Source organism: Mytilus galloprovincialis, chromosome 8, assembly GCF_965363235.1.
Source record: "Mytilus galloprovincialis chromosome 8, xbMytGall1.hap1.1, whole genome shotgun sequence".
Lineage (NCBI taxonomy): Eukaryota > Metazoa > Mollusca > Bivalvia > Mytilida > Mytilidae > Mytilus > Mytilus galloprovincialis.
Genome location: NC_134845.1, coordinates 86,539,208 through 86,562,201, shown reverse-complemented (window position 1 = coordinate 86,562,201; position 22,994 = coordinate 86,539,208). Strand labels below are relative to the sequence as shown.

The window sequence follows — 22,994 nt, the reverse complement described above, 5'->3', positions numbered from 1 at the left end:
CGGCCTTTATGCTTACAATTATGGTAACACTGATTTGACCTCCATGATAAATAAGTTAGCTTACTTTCATGTAATTGCAACTAGAACCTGAAAAGCAGAAGTAACCCCTCAACAAACATGATATAGTTCGTGTGTTTGTCTGTAGCCATTACAGTGTTGATTGCTGTCTACCATAGTATCCTTTAATTTGATAAATCTTTGCAATTTCACAACTCGGGATATGTTAAAGCAAAGTTTATAGCATGGGATTTGAAATAACGACCTGTAGCCTGGCATCCTGGCAAAACCCCCTCTTATGTCAAGCAGTGAGCCAGGATCCCAGTCTTTATGAGCTTTTATTGGTAAAATCACAAAACTCTTCTTTTTTTTTTTAAAGAACAGGGTCAAATTTTCGTGGAATTTGATGAATTTTTTGTATTTGATGGTTTGTTTTTGTTTGTTTTTTTGTTTTTTTTTCACTCCTCGGTCGGTTTGTTGTCTTTTTGAAACATTCCACATTTCCATTCTATGTTTTATTTATGAAAACAAAAATCAGCACTACATAGATCTTCATACGGATTTACAAATCAAGATCTATATATTGATCTAGTGATACTTAACGTTGCATTGAAATATTCTGAGGTGTCATGGTAGCGTTCTCGTCTATAGTGATAGAGGTCGTTAGTTCGATCACTATATCAATACTTGAAAATTTTACTTTTTTTAACAACTTATTATAAAATCACATCCACATGGTTTTATCAATTAACTTATCAAAGATACAAGGCTTACACTTTGACGCCAGACACTCGTTTTATCAACAAAAGACTCACCAGTCACGCTTGAATCGAAACAGTTAAAAGAAAACATGCATGAAGTTAGAAGTTAAAAAACATTTATCGATTTAAACTAAATCCGATGGAGAGTAAACGATAATTATTTTAGTCTATATTGGAATATGGTTTAGTTTTTAGTTTAACTAGTTTTCTGTAATAGCCATAAATCTAAAAGTGACACTTTATGTATCATGTCTTTTTGTAATTTTACTTTGCTATGCCAAACCCTTTCCAGCTGATTTTGGCAATTTTTTCTGATGTTGTATTGTTTCATCACAGTCAAAAGTTATGTGAGGATTATAAGCTAATAAAATGCTTAACCCCGCCACATTCGTTTAAACTGTATATATATATACTTGTATTGGATTTGTTTAGCTGTTCATCACGCTGAAATATCGACTCAACCTTAACAGGAAGATATATATATATATTCTGTAAATGCATCTGATCATTTGATATATTACTGCACTGTACGGTGTTCTTCATAGTTCTTCATAGTTTACAGCCGTATGGTCCGTTTGTCCTTTGGTCTTTCTGGATAAATGGCTCATAGGCAAGCATACCACATCGCATGATGCCATATGCATTCTTAATAGCACGAAAACCCATGAGACGAGGCAACGTTCTAAAATATCACAACTATACAAACACATGACATATAGCCAAGTCGGGAGAGAAGCTTTGACACAGGATCGGGATTGACCTAGAGAGATAATAGGGTCTATTTTTAATCATTAAACAATAATTTGTATATTTTCAGTTTCACGATACAGCGGTAAAAACTTCATGGTGCAGCGGTAACGTTATTAACGTCATAATGCGTCAATACGACTTGGATTCAGACTTGGTAACGTCGGGAGAAAGAAGCGTTTTCTAACATGCCGTAGCATCACTTACAAGTTACGTACACGTAAGTATTTCCACTTAAATTTAAGACTGTTTTTTTTAAAACACTAGTCTGGGGTCTAGTCTAGGAAATCTGAGTGTAATTAACAAATCTTGGAATTATTAAATTGCTTGGAAAAACGACGAGTATGCTTTAGCATAAATTTTATTATTATGTCCATACATGCATCATGCTGTACGTATTTTGTGTCTATCGTTGTATAATTATATGGATGATCTTAGATATTATTGCCGATCTTCTGTGTCATTCTTATGTCGAGTCAGGTTCACTTTTATAGTTTCCGCAATGTATGTTGTCTTTTTTTTCAATACGTAAAAAAACAACATTGGTTTGGTCGACAGGAGGGGAAATGTTAATCCCCCTTGAAAATCCCGGAAAAAAGTCAAATATCAATAAACTATATATATGAAGTGGCATTTTGGGCAAATTTTGTTTCATCATGATATTTGATTCATGTCTTTCGATACAAACTCGTGCAGGTGTAGTAGTATTTTCATTTAATTTTAAATGTCGTATAAGTAATGTACTTCAGTTTGCATTTTTTTTTTTTTATGATTCCACAAAAAAACACCTTCTTAAATTTTTTCCATTCGTTCAATTGATTACCATACACAATCTGACGTCTTAATTAGATTTAATTAGTAGATTAGTGCCAGTGCATAAAAAAGAGAAAAAATGAGGAAATCAATGGAAAACAAGTTACTGTAAATGTAACTTTTATCAGTCAATTACTGTAATCTCAGAGCAGAACATTTCTTTGTTCGGCGTATTGGTTTTATGAATACCGGAGTGACTTCTCCAAGCAACCAATTAATAATATAGTGAAAACTCATTTAGATGTTTCTTGTTAAATAATTGATAGTTATTTAGGTATATTATTCTGTTATCTATATTGCTAACAACATTCCATACCTTACTCGGTAAGTACACAAGTATTTTTTGGAGATGCAATATTTAAAACATTAAAATGTCATTTGGATAGTAAATTTATTACTTTTTATGGTAAGGGGTGAAGTTATATGTGAAATTATATGTGAATTTACTACTTAGCAGTCTATTGAAATAATACAGTATTTTATTTTGGATGTTCATATCAATTGAGTTGGAGGAATTACATGTAAGTTTTCAAGATTTATGCACCCTTCATTGAGTAGGACAACGATCATTTCGATTTATGTGTATGGAATCTTGTACATGTACAAATGCATCTGCAATGAATTATTGAAACTTTTAGAAAGGATTAAAATTAATTTCCTACTATAAGGTGGGTTTAATAGTGTTTAGAGAGAAGGAGTAAGTGTGACAGTATTAACTTGAGAAGTTATTAAAAAAAGTATTTAGTTTTCAAAAGGCCTGATGAATTAATTTATCTAAAATAAGGTGAGTTTCAGAAATCAGAGAAATATTTATTTGTACTGACGAACGAAAGTTTGGTTTTTCTATCAACGAAACATATATATGTAATTGGTATTAATCGGAGTTTTTCTTTTTCTTTTTAACTATTTTGGCCATGCTGATAATAATCTTACCCGTTTGTGCTTATTTTTGATTTTTTATATACCCATTCTTCGTCAATTATCGGGTAATTAATTATTTTACAAATCGGAAAAAATCTTCAATTAATAAAAAATTGTAACCATCCTTATCCGGCGTTGATCAAATTCTTGTTTTTCATATATTCACCCACTTCAAATATTAGATATATACTTGTTAATGTATGTCCTTTCGTCCTTTAATCCGTCCGTCCGTCTGTCTGTCTGTACGTATGTCAATCCGAAACATATTTCTGTCGCGTTTCAGTCTTAATAACTTCTAGTCACATTGCATAATATGCATGGTTTTTTTTATACTTCAGTAAACTTGAACTTCATCTTGATATACCATTTCGTGTAACACGTTTTCATTTCGATCCCGTGGTTCGATATTCTTCTCAAGTTCTGCTTGAATTTAACTTAATCCGGGTAATTTAATGATAGCGTAAAGGCTTTTATACCAAACTATACATGATGTACGGTTATACATGCACTGTTTCAAGTTATAAAGGGGGGGGGGTAGCGCCTTTAATTTAGTTTAACACCGCCACATTCTTCATGTGTCTGTCTCAAGTGAGGAGCCTGTAAATTGTTATTCAGTTGTTGTCGTTTGTTGCTGTGTTACATACTTTGGGTTTTTTTTTAATTATTGTGTTTTGAAAATAGGCCGTTTTTAATATCGTTTGAAGTGTGTCATTTAGGAGCGTTTTTACCGCTGCAGTGTGGTATGGATTTTGCTCATTGTTGAAGGTCGTAATGTGACCTATAGTTGTTAATTTCTGTGTCATTTGGTTTCTTCTGAAATATTGTTTCATTGGAAACCATACCACATCATTTATTTTATTCATATACAAAACTGCTTTATAAGCTTTTGGGTCCCACATGTGGAACAGAATCTGCTAACCCTTCCCGAGCACCTGAATCATCCCCAGTTTTAGGTAAGGTTCTTGTTGCTAAGTCTTAATTTATTTTTCTATGTTGTGTTTTGTGTACTTTTGTTTGTCCTAGTCTTTTTAGTCGTGGTGTTGTAAGTTTTTGGGTTGGTTTTTTTAACTATAGAGTTTGAATGTCCCGGCCTCTGGTGTCTCTCCGGTCCCTCTTCTCAAGAATATTGATTGTTCGTCACGGAAATAATTAAATTTGTGTTGGATATATGTCAACGAAACAGCAACTTGACAGACTTGACAAGTTACAGGGGCGGATGCAGGAATTTTCGAAAGGGGGGGTGCTAACCCAGGGCACCCAGGGCAAAGGGGGGTGCAAAACATATGTCCCGATACAAATGCATTGATCGGCAAAAATAAAGGGGGGTGCGCACCCCCGGAACCCCCCCCCCCCCCTGGATCCGCCACTGAGTTACCAAAAAAAAAACCCAGAAAAATCTTAAGATCTTCAAAATAAGAAAAGTGCATGCACCGAGTAAAAATGATGATATATACTATCATCGGCTATCCTCTGAATTCATGATTTCTGATGCTAAATCAAATCTAATTACAACTGTCGGTTTAAAAAAATGAAAAGGGGGGTCTAAAATTAATTGCTAATAAATATTGTAGGGATTTATGATTTTTGTACTATTGAATTCAGTGGATTTTGACAGTAGGCAAATTTCAAAGTCACTTTTAATCCAACTATAAACATCTGTGCTAGGTTGTTAACTATTTTTAACATTGTAGATCGAAGTGCCTTTAATTATTGATTGAAATAAAAACCTGTCGGATTAATAATTTTAACTCCCCTGTACTATCAGTTGGAATTTTGTGTTTTCTTTTCATCTAGGTTAAAATGATTGTTTGTGTTTTCAATTAAGCCGTTTTATAATACGACACGTAAAAGGAAATTAAAAATAGGAAATTTAAATAGGCTGTTGTGCACATGTTAGATCTTAGCAACGCAACGCTAACTCCGTAACAACAACAACCTTTTTATCGGGCACGTGTTCATTTTAGCCAATCAATTCTTTTGTAAATGATTTTGGCAGTCTAGTGTCGAAAATGGCGACTGCTGTAGACTACGGTAGGATGTACACACCAGACAATATGTATACGGGGTATATCAACACTGATACAAGGGTATGTCTAACTTTTTATAACTTTTCATTCTTCCTACATCCGCAATTTTTATCTTAAAAGTTGAATTACTGAAATGTGTACTTTTTTTCAGGTGGGGGACGAAGTTGTCACTCAAGGGTTAGCAAAAGATTTAGAGGCGTTTTACAATAAAAGTGATTCTTCAGGAGATAGAACTAAAGCTTTGGAGTTATTGTCGTCCTTAAGAATTGGAGGGGAACGTCAACAAGAACAATATCCACGACCCCATACTGCCATGCCAACTGTTGGAGGTAAGTTCAGAGGTCAAGGCCATGCCGATGATGGGGCCATAGTTGAGGATCCAAATTTTCATAAGAAGATAAGAAGGACCCACTGAAACTAAAAGATATCCCACTAAAGTCAGTGTTAATCCAAATTTTTTACATAAAAGGGGGACAATGTAACCCCCCCCCCTTTTCCCTCATTTGGATCTGCATATATTTTTTTTGTAGGTCTGGGACCGGACCAAGTCCGGATTAACGTTACACATGTAAAATATGGGGAGGGGTATACATATTTATAAATATCTCTGTCAGAATACACCAAAATGCAATCGTTAAAGTAAAAACCACATCATAATCAGTTTCAGTTTCAAGTATGTGAAATTTTTTAAGAAAAACCGTTTAGCCTAAATAATGAAAAGTGTAATCCATATGCATATACATTAGACTAACTCATTCCAATGGGGAACTTCATGTATTCCAAAAATGATTAACAGTCCATCAATAGATGTTATTGGAGTTATTGCCCTTTAGTGATATATTTTTTTGACATGTTTTGGCTATTTTCTTGAAACCTATAAAAGATGAATAGAAACATTGAAATGAAATGATTATCAGCAGGATATTACATGTATTATAATTTACAAATTATTAAAGATCGACAATTACATTGTACATACATGTACAAAATGTATGTGTATGTCAACATGACTGAAATAATGAGTTAACTATTTGTGTAGTTATTTCCCTTAATATTATTTGATAATTTTAATATAAAGTGGCCATAGTTGAAGATGAAGGTGAGCCACACAGGCTCTTTAGAGACTCATTATAGTTACTTGTTTTCACTCACTAATATAAATGCCTCCTCTCTAAAATATAATAAAATGTATTGGTAATAAGTGTTGAGATAGTTTTTAGGGTCAATAATTAACATAGATCTACTTGTACATGTACATGCCAACAACAATTATTTTTGCCAAAAACAGACCTGGGCCAGTGGCGGATCCAGAACTTTTTGTAAGGGGGGTGGTCCACTGGCTGACCTAAAGGGGGGAGGGCCGCTCCAGTCACGCTTCAGTGATTCCCTATATAGGCAACCAAACTTTTCCCCCATAAAAGGGGGAGCAGGCCCCTGGATCGGCCTATGTGGGCCATAAAAAAGATTATGTTTGTTTACCCTAACCGAACCTTCCCAAAAAATAACTGATTAATGTGAAAAAGTTTTTTTAATCAAATAAACATGGAGACTAAAAATAATTTGACAGTTTCTCTTTGTTGAAAAAAAAGAAACAACATGCCTACCTACGACCTACCACATGTTCACTTCCAATATATAAGTAATGCCAGTTTTCCACCTCTATCTTTTACTATGTTTGATTAGGAAAAAAGTATTAGAATCTGATACAAGAAAGTCGAGGAAATAATTATTCTAGAGCCTACAATGTAGAAGTGAAAAAACTGTTCACTGATTAAATTTTTTCATTTACTGTGCTTATCCAATAAGTAATAATTATTGAAAATTTGTATCGATAGGTTGGATCGTACTGTGTAGTAAAGTAGCCTTGTATTAATGAATGGACAGACCTGTTTGGTATTTAAATATAAAATTGTAAGGTCTTAACCATTATTAATACCTCATTTAACACAATAATGAAAGCAAGCCTGACTTATGTATTTATAATTTTGTATTGAGAGAAAAAACTTTTTAATCTCAATTGCATTGAATTGTCAATAAGCAGTTCCTTCGATGTATTGGCAATCATTCTAACAAGTAAACTTGACTAACCAAAAACAATCATGATCAAATTTCTTTTTTTAAATTTTCCGAAGATTTTTCAGCAGAATATCAGTTTTCAATGTATAAAAATTATTGTAATAGTGATATATCAGTTGAATTTGTATTGTAACTACCAGTGTGTTTCCTTGTTAGATTGTTGAATTACAAGTAAATTTTAACAACTAAGTTTAATGAAACTATTGTTGACTGTGTCAATATTGGATAAAAGGTAACTAAACAGTGAATCAATTAAAATGATAAATGGGCTACTATAGGGGGGTTTACTTAAGTTTTCTGTGACAGGCAAATATGATAACATTCATTTGAGATGTAAATTATTAATCACAATATCATTTATTTAAATTTAAGAAATTTGATGTAACCAGGCATCGCCGCATGTCATAGTATTCTAATGAACATAAGTATGAAGATACTTCAGATGTTCTTCTTTTTGCTAAGTATTTTAAACGACAATACGTTTAGTAAATAATATTGTATTAATGTGTTTAAATTTGAACAGTGAAAGCTAAGTGAACCAAGGTTTAATATTTTTCTCTGATAGTGTATACGATAACATTCATTTGAGATGTAAATTATTATTCAACTGTACATGTCACCTGCATTTAAATTTTTAAAAATTAATGTTACCAGGCATGTTATAGTTAACAATTTACTTTTCTTTTTCCATTAAAACAAATATAGTGACATAGTATAAAGATATTTCTTTATTACTTTAAATTAAAGTATAATTTTAAATCTGACAATGCAATATTAAATCTAAGTACTGATTTGTTCGATAAGAGTCAAGCCAGCTCCCTGTTGAAGACTGTACCTTGACGTACATGTATAATGGTTTACTTTTATAAATTGTGACTTGGATGGAGAGTTGTCTCATTCACTTGTACCGTATATCTACCTATATCTATAGACTCTGGTATGTTATTTAATGTGTCAGTACTAATGGACATGTTCATAGAATAATATGGAACAAAATGGAGGTATACAGTATATATATATATATATATATATGTATCACAGGAATTGACCAAAATTTAGAATCCAACATATCACCTTGAATTCTGTCCTTCAATCATAAAAAAATGGCAAACACTTCTCATAAAATAGACGTAGCTCTTTACTATTTTTAAAATATGCATTTAATTCATTAAATTACATGTATAAATGATAATTTTATTAATCAGAAGAAACTGTTTAGATGATCAGGTGCACATATGCATGAAGATAGACAATTTGATGCATGATATCAATTCGATCAGTATTATGAATGTGCAATTAAAAATGAATTTCAATAGGTGTATAGTATCAACTAATACTCTTTCAAAAATGGTAAACACTTCAATCAGAGACTTGTTCTCTGAAGTAATGCAAAAATGTTGAATAAGATTCAACACCAAGAAATTATCTCTGATTTTAAAAACTTCTCTTACTTTGTAAATTAAGGTATATTTAACACTTATTGAAATAATTTTTTTCTATAGCTTATTCATATATATTGGAAGGTAGTTTGATTGATATTGTTGACTGAATGTCAGGAATCATGCATTTGGAAGGAAACATGTTAGAATGAATCATTTAAAATGATTGAAATAGTCACATACATGTATTTGAAGGTTTCAAAGATCTATACTATAGATGGTAAAAAGCATAGTAGTAAAATATACTAGAATAATTTGAAGAAGACCAAGATCTAAAGGAAATCAATGGTAATTTTGACCAAGAAGATGAAGTTATGAAGACAGGCTAACCAGTACTAGTTGACTGGTCAGAATTGGAGACAGACAAACATTGTGTGTAATATCACAACCAGTATAAAAACTCTGATAATGGTTCTATAGTTTGGGAAAAGATCCATATCTTGTTTTGGAATTTGAAAAAAATTGAATGAATGATTGAAATCATTAAACCTTGAATTTTTGCGAGACAGGCTAGCTAGCTGTTTTTGCTGCACATGTAACCTAGTAGTGACTAATATTCATTGGGTGTGACCAAAGGACAAGGTATGATAATGCCTGTTTTTTGCATTTTCCAGGCCAATACCATTCCAATCCATATGTCACGTCATACACTAGGGATTATCCACAGAAGGAGCAACCATTCACAGGAGCTACAAGGTAAAGTACCTCATAAACTTACATATTTTTTGCTTATTATGTATTTTGCTATTTGGTTATATAAATTAACATGTAGCTATGGATCCATTATGATTCATAAGACACCCATTTTCCTGGATTCTTTTGGCATACGTATACTGCTGAACCAAAATTTTGATGTTTGATGAACTTACACACTTAAGATATAAGATTGTATGCAGAAAATTATTAAATTGAAATAAATGTTCAAGACTAACTATCCTGGTACACATTTTATTAAGGGGCCAGCTGAAGTCTGCATCCAGGTTTCAGGATTTTCTTGCTCAGTGTTGAAGACCCATTGGTGGCCTTTAGCTGTTTTTTAATCTTTGTTCGGGTTGATGTCTCTTTGACACATGCACATGGGCCATTTCCATTCTCTATTTAAGTCTGGCAAAACCTGAAAATAAAATATAAACGAAAATTACAGTTATTTTTCCTATTCTAAAATTGGTATCAAAGAAAATTAATTTATACCCAGTATACCCATTTTGTTGTAGATTTATATAACATTTCCTCTGTAGCGTCAAATATAGAAAAGAAACATAAAGTTTAAAGTACCAGTAATAAATATACATATAACAATTTGTAAATTAGATTGAATTAAATATACATATATAACAATTTGTAAATTAGATTGAATTAACGGAAAATTAGTGAAAAACATGTTTCTCATTTAAAATCAATTCAGTTCAGGATCAAAAACACCTTTCATTCTTTGAGTTTCTTATTGAAAATCTAAATTACTAATTTGTATGCTGTTACAACTTTATATATGCACCAATATTTTTACTGAATTATAATATTGATAGTATATTTATATTACCATAATTGATAAATGCATCATTTAGCACAAGCAATTTGGATTAAAGTATGTTTGAAATAACTCTGTATGCTGAATTAAAGTCACACAATAGAACAGTTTCATTTTACTTTTCAAAGAGCTATGATGAAAGAATTGAGTATATTAATATTTTTTTTAAAATAAAAAACTGGAATATTTTTTAAATTGAATTTTTTGCTTTTTGAACTGATTTATTTCTTTGTCAATATATACATTCTTATATATTTATGGTTTCAAGTCAAATTAACAGTAATGATTATAACAGTATCCAATTAAAATTGATCCTAATTTTATTGAATATTTCAAGACTAACTAACAATTTTAGCTGTAATAGAAAAAAACAAAAAACAAAGGATATTGTTTGTGGAAGTAGGCTACAGGATATATGTCTTCAAAATACTTTGTAGCCTGTTGACACCTCATGTCTCCTCATTAAATAAACTTTTATTTTTTTAAGGATGACTGTGATATTTTTTCTGTCTGTGAAGAAATAACATAAAAAAAATAGTACAGTCATTTCTTTCATTTAATTAAAAATTCCATTTTCAATCGGAGTAAACCATGAAAAAAAGTTGACGATGTCACAATCACATAACAAAATTATGTCCATGAGCTGATAAACAAAACAATGTCAGCCAATCAGAAGACGTGTTACATCCAAAATTACATTATTGATACATTGATATAAATACCTCTTATTTGTTATTTTTAGACCGATGACATCACATGGTTTTAGAAATGGTCCAATTGGAGATACTACTTATGCAGAAGAATATAAAGACAAACCAAACAGGCCAACATCACCTATCAGAAGTGGATCAGCATCTGGACAAAGAAATAATAATCCACATCCATTACAGGTATAAACCAGAAAATAGCTCAAAATTACTTTTAACAAAATTTAGAAAGGCTGTTTTTAAATCTCTCTGAAGTTTCAATATGATATTTCTAGTTAACATATGTAACAGTCCTGTAGAGTTTCATTTTATGAAAGCAAGATATATTTGAATATCAGAAAACCAGACTTCTTGACTTTGGAATTTGTAGCAATTTTTTTTTGTATTCAGAGTTAATTTCAAGTCTCCAAACTCAGCTTAAGTTTACTTTTAGAAAATATGAAAAAGAAATTAATTAAAATATTAAATGGAAAGAAATGTTCAAACCATTAAAATATCATTTATGAACAAAAGGAAGTAGGAAGTTGAGAAATCACAATTGAAAATGAAAACAATTGCCTATTTTCTGTCCGCTTTCTACATACATTCTGTGATACAATCTGAGATCTATTTCTCAAATTTTTATTTAAACTTTGATGCAGTTCAAACAATTCTGCTGCATTTAACTTTTGTTTTAAACTGGAAATTACTGTCCAATAACATGTTAAATTGGTTTATCACTTGTGCTTTCCCACAATGCATATTTTCATCATATTCATAGTAACGTTAACCTTGAAATATAATAGTATTCTGTATGTTCATTTAATTGATTGGCATATTTTTGTGTGTTAAAATTGGTGTGCTTGTTACTTGGCTAATCATATATATACTGTCTCTTTTTAAGGCATTTATGGTATGGCGATTCCCAACAAAATCCCAGGCAGAACCTAAACCTAGTCCCTGGTCAGAGGAGTTGACAGATGATAAAATTAACCAAGTACACAAGCGGCTATGTCAGTCCACTTACCAGACAGATTATCTAGGAATTCCTCAGGGTATGTTAATAAAGGACAATCATTTGCTATCCTATATTTTAACTCCACTTTCAAGAGATTTCCTATGTTACTACAAGTGGTAAAACAGTCAGAAACTTTGCCTCTTTGGAAATTGGAAATGGAGTTTTTCTTGGACAACGCTCCAATTAGATATTTTTTACTTTAATATAAATATTAAGTTTACATTGTTGTTTTCCTAATTAAGACGTTTTGCCTTCAGACATGTCAGAACAAAAAGCTAAAGTCTACTATGGTTTTAAAATGACTTCTGTATGCCCAGGTGCCACGAATTTAGATAACAAAATCCATTGGAAAAAAATCTTCTTTCCTAAGAAACTATATGAACATGGTTGAATATTGCTTACTAAATAAGTTGCAAATATTTCATGCATATTCAGAACATTGAGGAGAACACTTTTGTTAGATTTGCAAACATATGCACCCGTACAGTTATGATCCCAATGATTTGCACAATTTTATAAAAGAAAGATTCAATCTACATAGATGATTAAAGTTTGAATTAGTTATATACATAGACAAAATAGAGATAAATGTGCTAAAAGAACTGGAATTGCCAGAGTCTGCAAAAACTTTTGTTTAATTTTATATCGATATTTTTAAAGCAAACCTTAGATTCTATTTCATTCTTTTTTGGCAGGTTTCCAATTAAAAAGTGCCTATACTCTTCCACCAGATTGGAAGGCAGACATTCCATACACGTTAGACAGTGTAGCAAGATATTCTTATCAAAACCCATCACAACCAGAAAAATTAAAACTTCCTATCTCTAGATATGGCAGTAATAAAAAGAAAAGTATGGCTGTTAATGGCACAAGTAAGTATATGGACTATCAACATATGTCATTTTGAAATGTAACTTGGTGCAAACAAAAGTTGATACAACAATTTTGTAGAAAGGATTAATAATATAATTTGAAAATAAACCACAATCAACAAAAACCTTTAAAAAAAAGATGAAAACAAATATAAGGAGATATGGTATGAGTGTCATGAGACAACCCTCCATATTAGTCTCAATTATAAAAAGTAAACCATTATAGGTCAAAGTACAGCCTTCTATATTAAACCTTTCGTTGATGAGTCCCGGTTTACCGGGATTCACGCTTCAGACAGCTGATGATGAGTCCCGTTTTACCGGGATCGGAATACCTCTTTTATATTTCCCGCTCAAAACAGTGCAAACATGAGTTATCTTTCTTGATGAATATCCGGATGAAAGTGTAAACATGGCGCATCCGTTTGTTGAAAACCGTGTCAAAATCAGACGAAATTTACGGAATTTACGAGAATTTGAAATGAGGGAACATTTTTTTTGAAAGAATATGGAAGAATTGAAGCCAAACTAGTATACTTTTTTGACATAAAATGTCGTTTTATATACAAAACACTTGGAATGGACATCGTTCAGTGTGAGGAATTTGTACAGCCTCATAAAATTTTTCAAAATTTTGCCGTTTTGGGTTAAAAAATTACAATTTGGGGTCTTAGAGCATAATTTTGAGAATTTCACCTAGATAATGCCGAAAATTTGAAAATTTGAATATTTTATGAAGAAAAAATTATCAAAACATGAACAAAACTGTGAACATGGTGTTAGTGAATGAAATAAATACACAAATAACTACAAACAAGTTTTTATTGACATTTATTATGAAGGTCTCCCACTTGAGTAAAAGTAGCCAGGGAAGCCATCGTCTCAGAGTAGCTTCTGTCTGGGCAGCAATCGGTGAAAGGGTTAAGACTTGGTTCACACCAAACAGCAAGCTGTAAAGGGCACCAAAAATTACTTGTGTAAAACCATTTAAACAGGAAAAACAACTAGATCTGCCATTGCAAGCAATTAGCAATAGCAAATGTCACCCTTCCCCCATTTCCAATTTATAATAACTTTGTCATAAATTAATAAATTGCATGGAAAAAAACCTTATTGATTTATTGTGGGTTAGTCTATAACTAGTTCTTTGCTCAAAGAGACTGATAGAATCTCTTTCTCATATATAACAATACAATAATTGTATAAAGCATCATGTTGCATGCACAATTCATTAGATCTACCTTATAAAGGTAATAGTAAATAGAGGCAATTACACTCAATGTGAAAGAAAGAAACACAATTAAAAAAAAATAGAAATTGTAATTTATAAGATATATAAAATTCTGCCATGTCTGTGGACATTTACATAATCACTGTTTGCTTAATGTCCACATTTTGAAACTGAAACTGTGGATTTTTTTATTTTCATGGATACCAATTAATACAAGTAACAAAAATTGAGGAAAACTGGCATTTTCATGGATATTTGATTCAGTGGCTCATGGTTTTGTCAAAGTCTGCATAAATTCCTTTAGAAAATTGTCATTTGTGTGACATTGAAAATCCTCAATATCCTTGAAAATTGATATCCAACAAATAGTAATAATTAGTAATAAACATTAGATGTATGTTTCATTATGATACATTATTCTGATTGGCTAACTGCACATCAAGTGGAATTCCTTAAGCAATTGCATTACTTAATAAAACTTTTCATTCATGATAACACGTGTTCCCACATTAAAGTGCACAGGTGAATTAAATAAAACAATTATAAAATTCGTGTTTTCATGATCATAGCTAAAAAATGTAATTATAAGTATTGAATGCTTCTTTTTCTAACTTCATAGGGTTGTAAAAGTGTTGACCGTGCGCACATTTTTAGAATGAAGCGCTTTAGCAAAATGTACTTCGGTCAACGCTTTTACACCCCAATGAAGTTACAAAAAGAAGCATTCAATTCTTAAATGAATCCACAGTTTTATTATAAATATACAGATGTTTGACACAATCATGTTATCAGTTGTATAAGCTTTATCATTTATACAATTGTGTTTTCAGTACCAACAGCGTCGTTAAGATATAATCATATAAAACAGAGAACAACCTACGACAGACACTACAATGATAATTCTGGTAATGTGGTACAACAAATTAAAGATGTTGGCCGTAAACTTGGTGCCGAAACTCTGAAAAAATATTACGAAAAAGCAGCACCCGAAGGTAACTATCACATTTTATTTTGTGTTTTGGGCTTTTTGAAATTTTATGCTAAATTGAAGATACATGTAGTTGGGTAAGTAGTTGCAAATTTAGAATTTGAATGACTTCACTGACAATTTGTCTTGTCTGCACATGTGTTTTCTGCCTGAATCACAAATTATCATCTTAACATGCATTTGACAAAGATTAGTTGAGCATGGGTTTTAGGAATTTTGTTGTCAGTTGAACATTGTTTTGGTTTTTATGATGCATTTAAATATATTTGGGTAGTGCAATAAAACTTACATGTAGATGAATACTTAATGCTATACCAGTAGATTTTGAATATTTAGTCTTATTAACCCATTAATTCAATACATTTTTTTAAATTAGATAAAAGCATTTATTTGAGTCCAAATATTTTTTTTGGAAAAGGAATGTAAAAAATGTAAAACTTGACGTCACATGTGTTATGCTTCAATGGAGATTATATTACGCTACAGTGAACTTGATTCTGTCAAGCTACTGCTCTGAAAAGAAAAAGGTTCATGTTGTGGGACTTTGCACATCACTATCTCATTATATCAGTAAATGTGCATTACAAAGCTGTCTGTGCCAAACTGTTTTAGAGTTTGTCTGACCGAAAAAGAAATTTGATGTTTTACTTCAATATATTTTCTAAAAATTCTGAAAATTTCTGTCTGACCCAATGATTTTTTGTCTGACATTTTTGTCGGACAGACAGAGTTTGGGATACATTGATGTTGTGGGACTTTGCACAACACTCTCTCTTTTTATCAGTAAATTTGCAGTACAATGTCAATGGAACATGGTACATAATTTCACAGATTACACTTAAATGTTTCTGAGTACCTTATATACAGGATTTGACTCTGGTGCATTATAGGAAAACATTACTTTGATTTCAAGGTGAAGGGCAAGAAAAGAGTGATTGGTTGTTGTTTTCAGTTATACATGGTATTGTCTTATTTTGATTTTCCAAAAAGTCGTAAAATATGATTCAGTTTAGTTGTTTATCAACATTTTTTACATACATGTCACATCAGCCGGTGTCTCATTCTTTAATTCATCACTTCAATTTGGATTAAAACAATTAACAAGACTTTATGTATTTGAGACAGCTATTAAACAGATTGAAATCATTCTTGATATATCTTGAAAAATTGTAACACTGTTTTCATAGTATTTTTAATGTTTCTGACATTTATTGTTAAGTTATGATCATGAATTAATTTAAATTGAAAGAAAAATCATAGCTTCATTTGAATTTTCAAAATTAGGAGCCAAGTGATTATTTTGTTGGTCAGAAGAGAAATTTTAGATACTGTTTAATAGTTGTCATTTTAAAGATGTATAAACATGCCCAACATTAAAAATACCAGACAAAGAGAGATAACTCTAATTTGGATCAGCAAAGAGTATTTTATTTTGTTGTTCATCGAATGAAAACAGTGTTGCAACTATGAAAATTGCTTTTATTAGAAGTTTTTGATGTGACAAAAAAAGTTTATTAGAAAATGACTCTTTTCAAAGTGTTCTAAATTAAAAAAAAAATGTTCAATTGAAATTTGCTACTCTTCAAAGTTTTCAATGTTATAAAAAAAAATTCACTTAAAAATTGCTCCTTTTCCAAGTTTTCAATGTAATAAACAGTTTTATATTGCATGATTTTGTACATCTTTTATATTTGCATAAAGTCATAACTTTTTAGTGTGGATTTTACAGTTTTGCTATGTTTTTGTTTTCTTGCAGATAAAGACACAATTAGGCGAATACTAGATGCATATAGAACAGGAGATATGCCACCATCAAAACCAGTGCATGCCCCAACTCCCCCTCCGTACCGCCCTGCTTCTCGAACACCCAGCAGATCAAATCAACCGAGCACGCCTATATCAGATTCCGATAATAGTGTTCCAATAAACATTTCAAACAGGGTCTCTGGACCAAATAGTCCAGCTATGACACCAACTCCAGTGAGAAAACCAGGGTCTCGAGTTGCATGTACGCCAATTACGGACTATAATTCAGGCAATCCAACCAACTACAGCCGTCCACCACAGTTTCAGTTTCCGATGCAAGTGCCGATGCCTAATTATAGTCCTGCTCCAGGTCCATACAGCCCTGCAGAATTTTTACATTAATAAACATGATTTTCTAGTCAGTTTTTTTTTTTTTCGCTACATTTTCAGATGTGTTAGTACTTAAGTAGGGACTTTGCTATTTTTGTGGTTTGATGAAATCCTACTCTATAAACATTTCATGTTTTGATCTCTTTTGAAAAATTTTATTGTTAAAAGTTTAAATTTTCTCTGAGGAGATCACTTAATTTTTTTTTTTTAATTTGTTATGGATGTTTTTTTGTATTGTTAAATGTTGTCTCACACTTTTCACAACCATTATATATGTTTTCTTTTCCTTATTTGCACAATTAAGTACTAAACTGCATTTAACTTTATTACCTCGTCGTAGATAATAACAATAATAATTATATAATGAAATATTAAACAGATTATGAAAAATAGAAAACTATATATTTTATTTATTTTAACATATCGAAGTTAGAAAATTAGAAATCATGAATTTTGTTTATCTTTTGTTGGGCAAATCTTTTTAAAAATATTGATACTATATTAATTTCGTTCTTTCGGTTAAATGTATATTCATATATGAACTGAAAAATTATTTTTTGAAAGTATTAGAAGCTTATTAAAGTTGTAAAATGTCATGACATCATTTCAGAAATAATTTCCCAGAATGTTGATGGTGATGATTACGGGAATCTTTACAGTGAACCCAAACCGAGGTTCAAAATGTCACAAGGGTCACCAATAGGTGGCGCCATAAAGTTCCCTCCAATACAACAGGTATCAAGATTAGACCGAATATCAGATTATGAAGGTCCAGTTATTGTTTAAAGACTTGATGTAAAATCTATAGTTATTAAATCAGCTAGGTTCGAAATGCTCACGGCTGTTTAAGGAAGAAAATGAGGTGATTTAAAAGCATATTCAAATTTGAATTTTATATCTCATGGTATTTTACCTATGTCTTATTTGAGAATTGTATATAAGGAGCAGGAATTTCAAAAATGTGATATATGCAGCATGATTTTCAAAGGTGCCTTCAAATGTATTCTTAAAAATGGAAAAAACCGAGAGAGTTACAGGTCTTTACATTTATTGTATTGACTAGGAACGTATATATATATTAATTTGTTTTCATTTTAGACTTGTTTATATTTATTTTTGTGAGTAGCGTGGACAAAATTTATCAAACAATTACTTTTCTTTAAGCATTTATACATGTCTCAGTTCATAATTGTAAATGATTTGGTTGTAAATCTTTATATTAAGGTGGTACCTAACACTACAGGGAGATAACTCTGTAAATTCAGCTAAACGTTTTAATTACATTGTGTTGTAAAAGGAATATTAAGCTTCTCACTGATCAAAATAAGTGTTTGTCAAATTGCTATATAACCAGTGTAATTTTTCTGACAAAACGGTTGGTTCAAAATTTTGTAAATTTTTATATTTTTGTTAAAGTGTCAAAGTAAATACTTTGACAAAGTTTTATGAATATTAAACGAGCCAAATTAATTTTAGCGAAGTGTTGGGTACCACCTTAAAGACATTTGTTAAGTTTAATTGTTATTGGTTTGTTTATGAAATAAAAAGTTTGAGATGTGTATGCTTTTAAGGTTTGGGGAATTTCTTATAAAATATTTTTGTTATTAGATTTGCTATTTAGATTGCTGTCACATACTTTTCATAATTTTATTGTAACTATTAATTTTATCCATAAAGCTATTTGAAGTTTTTTATGTATATTTTTATGGTTGCCTTTATTATTACTTTTTGCATAAAAATTGTATTAAAATCTGCATCATTTTAAACAGTTAAACATTTATTTTTAAAAATGTTTAAAATATTTTGAATAAAAGAAAATAAGGAAAATATTTATGCACAATTCAAAAGCTAAAATGTTTATATATTTTTGAAATATGACAATAAAAGTTAATAGTGCAGCATTTAAAAAAAAACTTGCTATTATGAATACACTTTGCATATTATAAAGACAAATATTAAATTGGTTGCAATAAAATACTGTAATTTTCTTGTTATATTGAAAGTAGAATATAACAATTTTAAGAGTATAAAGTTGATGGAATTTTTATCTGTCCCATAAATTATTTATAATGCTCTATCCTAAATGATTTTTGTCCCAAAATATATGGACTTTTTGTAATTATATTTGCATTAGTTATACATTAAAGGTGAAATAGCCAGGATTACCAAGTTGAACTTGTAAAAATGTCTACTTTTTGCATATTTTTCATTTTGATGACTACTTCTTTAGAACTTATTATTTTCGAAATATATATTTTTGTATATCCAAACAGATCGTGCAAATAACAAACAAAAAAAGACAAAATAATTCAACAGCAATTTTGTAAAACTAGCTTCAATACAAAATATTTTGAATAACATCCCATTGTATGAAGTTGAAATTTGCAATTTCTTAAAAATTTCGGTGAATTTTCGTTTTTTTGAAATTGTAAATTATATTTTAAGAAACAGTACCAGACTTTAAAAGAAAAAAATATTTTGTCAGCTTGTCAGGTCATTTTAAATTTTGAATTTCATTTTTCCTCATTAAATGCAATAGTACTGCCATCTTATCGTTGGAAATGCAATTAATTTGACCCCATGGTCTATCAATTCGCCGTTTCAGAATCTAATGCAGCCTGGGTAATATTTTCAAAAATGTACATCAAAACCTCCTGATTGGTCAAAAATGTACACCAAAACCTCCTGATTGGTCAAAAATGTACACCAAAACCTCCTGATTGGTCAAAAATGTACATCAAAACCTCCTGATTGGTCAAAAATGTCATAAACAATGGAAATGTAACCAAAATTTGATATCTTTGATATGATTAGATTTTTCTTAGCTTTAACATAAATGTATTGGGGAAACATTTTATGGAAAAATAGATATGAAATATGGTTCCCAAATTAAATCCCAATATAACATTGAATTTTTTGTACTTTACATTTTGTCTTCTAGATTTCGGGTTATTGGCCTTATTGTGTGCATTTATGAAACAAACCACTTTAAGGATTCACATAAATGCATTTTAAGGGGGTAGACCTTGGTTCAGGGAGATAACTCTTTAAATCAGTTAAGCATTTCTTACAGTCAAGATCATCAATGTATTTTAAGCATTTACCTGAAACAGATTGAAAATAATCTATGTAACCTAGAAGCTTAGAATATATTTTTGAAAATGGTTGACACAAACGTACTGTTGAGTTTAAGAGTTATTTCTCTTAACCTAGGTCTACCTCCTTAAATGTACTCAGATTTTATATATATTACTTTGTTATTCTGTTTTGATTGTTTTTTTCAAAGACATTTTACTTTTTCTAAAATACGTCTTTCTGTACTTAAGTGTATTGAATCAGTATTATTTTTCTTGAACACTTGGAAGTGGTTCATATTTTTGTCTGTCTATTTATTATGTAGGTCAGTGGGTTTGTAAACTTTTGGAAAAATCGTTAAAAGTAATTAAAGAGATTTTGTAAATGTGCTTTGTATTGAGTTCTTTGTGAGATATGACCTTGCTATGGTATTAAAAACAATGAAAGCAGAAAAACAATTTGTTAAAGCTAATGAGGAAATTTCTCGCAAAACATCATTCTTTCTCATAGGAGGTTTAAAAACATTTTTTGGGGGGATTCAATAAATATACTACATGTGATGTATCTATCATAAATAACAAAAGATATATTGGAAGTATGGGTTTATCAAATATATTTATTCTGTATGAAAAAAAATTACCAGTGAAAAAATTCATTTAGTGCTTTATTTAATGCTTATTATTTGTCCACTGGATTTCATAGCTTATGATATATTTTTTACACTGGCTTTTTCAAAGATTGGTTCCGAAATGGGGGAGGGGCGATTACATAGAACTTGTTTGATTAATATAAAATATTTCAAAATGTGAGTTTAAATAATTGCCTTGACAACACATTTTTCATAATAATTTGCAGAATTTACATGTACATGTACATGTAGTTTTAATGTAATTTAGAAAATAAAACACACTTGTGTTACACCAGTTGTGTATATTGTTAACTGTTGTCACGATAAATCAGGGTTGGTATTAATGTTGTAACAGTGTACTACATGTATTTATATATCTAAATTTGATTTATAGAGAATCTCACAGTGTTTGATTCTAGTCGCTATATAAATTTTTTCTATGGTGCCCTAGATATATTTTATTATAATTTTTTTTGCTAAGAGAATAAGTTTCTTTATTAGGGCTGTCCAGAGGGGGGATTTTTCAAAACCAATATATTTTGTTTGCTTGTACTTTTTTTATGCTTTCATATATTCTAAACATAACATCCTATAGAAATATGTAAGTAATTGTTTGTCTTCAAAACTCAAATAACACCGACTGAACAGCCTTCAAAAAATGTCTGCTTCAAACAATGTTTTATGATTGTTATGTTGAGAAAAAATAGATTCAAATATTTAAAAAAAAATAGTAAATATTTTATTTTTTTAAAAATAGTAAAAAAAAAATTAAGTGAAAATGAATTGAAAAGGTTTTCATGAATTGAGAGCTGTATAAGAAACATTATAGAAATTAGTACCAACTAGAAATGCCAATTTTGTTAGCCTCACCTTTTTAGTTTGAGGCTACGAGGTAACAAAGAAGACACCCTCTTGCTTGAGGTTTTATATTTATAGAATATAGTTGTAATTTAGAAATTATACATGCTGCACATTACTATAAGAAGTGTCAAATAGTAGTCAGTTATGCTCAATTACCAATTTTATTTCTGTGATAATCTCAATTTTGCTAGATAATGTTTTTTTCTGCTTTTTTGCCTATATTTGTTTTTTGACATTTATTTTGTCATTTCTATAATGTTATCTGTGATATAAAGAACGCAAGTAAAATAAAATGTTTCATTGAAATTTCAATGAAGAAAATTATATTGTTTTATTAATTTGTATGAAAACCAGCTTTCAGAGCATGTTCATTATGTCATAAATGGTCAAGAGGTCATAAGGGTTAAATGACCATCTTCTATCATTCAGTTTTCACTTGACCTCCACCTAATTTCATGGATTAGTGAACAAGGTTAAGTTTTGTGGCAAGTCCATATATCAGATACTATAAGCAAGATCTCTACTATATTTGGTGTATGGAATTATTGTAAGGTGTAAATGTCCAACTGGTAGGTGTCATCTGACTGTGAGTCGTGACCTCATTTTAACGAATCAGTGGTTTAGTAATGTTACTGTTGTGTTTCGATTGGAATTTCTTATACTGTATGCAATAGGTCAACTCTATTTGGTGTTTGAAAAATTTAATCATGTTCATTGCTTAATGTTTGTCTGTACTATCTATACTGTACAGTCTGCTATAAACAGCCTGAAAGCGACGATATGAAAAAAAAAAAACAAGAATGTGTCCCCAGTACATGGATGCCCCATCCGCATTATCATTTTCTATGTTTAATGGACCGTGAAAATTTGGGAAAATCTCTAATTTGGCATTAAAATTAGAAAGATCATATCATAGGGAACATGTGAACTAAGTTTCAAGTTGATTGGACTTCAACTTCATCAAAAACTACTTCGACAAAAATTTTTAACCTGAAGACGGACTCACAGACCAGAAAAACATAATGCCCATAAATGGGGCATAAAAATGCATAAGTTTTAACAACAGGATTTTCCCTGTAGACTTATCTCATTTGAATTTCACAGGGCTTTCAAATAATACATCATCCAACATAGCCTTCTTTCATTTAACACGTTTTTCTGTAAACCCCTAAATCAAAGCTGATTAACAT

At 30.6% G+C, this 22,994-nt stretch overlaps 1 protein-coding gene across 4 annotated transcripts; it reads left to right on the top strand.

Moving 5' to 3' along the window:
* The first annotated feature begins 1,646 nt into the window (after positions 1–1,646).
* On the top strand, positions 1,647–22,128 carry LOC143042731 (testis-expressed protein 26-like). Of its 4 annotated transcripts, none has more exons than XM_076215173.1 (8): positions 1,647–1,725; positions 5,418–5,595; positions 9,396–9,477; positions 11,052–11,199; positions 11,900–12,050; positions 12,709–12,885; positions 14,947–15,108; positions 16,861–22,128. In XM_076215173.1, the coding sequence occupies exons 2-8, from the start codon at positions 5,580–5,582 to the stop codon at positions 17,250–17,252; spliced, it is 1,128 nt and encodes a 375-aa protein (XP_076071288.1). In that variant the 5' UTR covers positions 1,647–1,725; positions 5,418–5,579; the 3' UTR covers positions 17,253–22,128. The 4 variants fall into 4 exon arrangements, with proteins under 4 accessions (XP_076071288.1, XP_076071289.1, XP_076071287.1 ...); XM_076215174.1 differs by lacking the exon at positions 1,647–1,725 and adding an exon at positions 2,862–2,986; XM_076215172.1 differs by lacking the exon at positions 1,647–1,725 and adding an exon at positions 5,193–5,326 and having other exon boundaries at positions 17,851–22,128.
* Positions 22,129–22,994: the final 866 nt, after the last annotated feature.